General features: G+C 38.9%; 2 protein-coding genes across 2 annotated transcripts in view; one reads left to right on the top strand and one right to left on the bottom strand.

The window, feature by feature from the left end:
- The window catches only part of LOC121812333 (myosin light chain 1, cardiac muscle-like), a 16,802-nt gene extending 16,525 nt beyond the window's left edge, over positions 1-277 (top strand). Inside the window, exon 2 of the mRNA XM_042214271.1 lies at positions 230-277. Coding sequence (XP_042070205.1) covers positions 230-277 — 48 coding nt within the window. The remainder of the gene's footprint in view (positions 1-229) is intronic.
- Positions 278-541: 264 nt separating this feature from the next.
- LOC102293941 (regulator of G-protein signaling 3) overlaps positions 542-1,388 on the bottom strand; it is a gene marked incomplete at its 3' end in the record, with an annotated part of 23,292 nt that continues 22,445 nt past the window's right edge. The window contains 1 exon segment of the mRNA XM_014329372.2: positions 542-653. Coding sequence (XP_014184858.2) covers positions 542-653 — 112 coding nt within the window.

The following is a 1,388-nucleotide window of genomic DNA, read 5'->3' as shown; positions in this document are numbered from 1 at the left end:
ATTTTCTGTCCCAGTCCAGCCCTGTATGCAGCTTGTGTATTATTGTAGTGTCTACCTTACAATATAAAGCGCCTTCAGGCGACTGTTGTTGTGATTTGGTGCTGTATAAATAAAGTTAAATTGAACAGGTTATAGTGCTGTGGATACTTTACTTGGTCAATCAGCTGACAACGAACCAGGAAATGAAAATCAAATGTGGATTACAACAATGTGTTCTGACATTAAACAGAAACCTGCCAGCTGCAGGTTACAGAGAAAAACCGATGCTCGGAGATGACAGTGAACGCAGCATTAATAATAATAATAGCAATAATAACAGTGTGCAATACACATACACTTATTCTTCTTTTTTATACTAAGTTAATATACTGTGTTGTGTTGTTTGTTACGTTGTGATGTGTCATATCGTGTCGTGTTGTGTTATATGTAGTGCCGACGTAGGACAGTTTTTCCAATTTCATTGTACTACTGTACTATGTATGACTGTGCAATGACAATAAAGAGTTATCTTATCTTATCTTATCTTATCTTATCTTATTACCCTCTCTGAGCTTCAATGTGTTCAGGAACACCGGACTCTGCAGGACGTTACAGCGTCCAGCTTCATCCTCTCTGGTAAGTAGCAGCAGGTCAGTGTAGATCAACACGGTCACCTGAAACACACACACACCACTGTCAGCACAATAAAATGTGTACTTGTAGTTCTTCTTCTCATCGACCTGTTTCTTCATTTGCACACAACACTGTGACCTTTGACCTAGGGCTGGGCGGTATGACCCAAAACTCATATCTCGATATTTTTTTAAAGCCATAAAGTAAGAACAAAAAGAGAGTTCTTAGTCAAAGCTGTTTTATTAACATACAGCACAGATGTACATGAAAAAAACTACTCAAAAATAAATTATGAGCATTTATTAAATAATAATGCTCCATAAATAAAAGAAAACAATGTTGTTTTTGTGCATAACAAAGAGCTCACAATTGTGCAGTCAAAATGTAAACTAAAAGACGCTGAGCATAATAACAAAGATTTCACAGTTCGTGACTGACAGCCTGGAGTTTGAAATCCGCTTCATAACCGTGTCTCTTAACAGGTGCCATTTATGGTCCTTATACACAAACAATACGGTAATATTATGTTGAAGCACAGTACGTATCACTCCGCGAGGCTCCTCAGCAGCCGTAACACTCCGACAATCCATCAAGTCGCTGCAGCTCCGTAGCAAAGTCAAACTAAAACATTTTTTAACAGATTGCTGAGCGCCGTGCTCCACAGAAAATTGGTTCGCGGTCATCAAGCACAACCAGAATTCATATATAAGGCGTGCTGTCGATTTTTGAGAAAATGAAAGGATTACAGGCCGTGCATGGCGTTAGCGTGGTTAGCT

The sequence above is a fragment of the Haplochromis burtoni genome, unplaced genomic scaffold (genome assembly GCF_018398535.1).
Source record: "Haplochromis burtoni strain Fernald_Lab_line unplaced genomic scaffold, NCSU_Asbu1 Contig_541, whole genome shotgun sequence".
In the NCBI taxonomy this organism is placed as follows: Eukaryota; Metazoa; Chordata; class Actinopteri; order Cichliformes; family Cichlidae; genus Haplochromis; species Haplochromis burtoni.
Note: the sequence above shows the minus strand (reverse complement) of the source record. Positions and strands in the feature narration are given on the sequence as shown.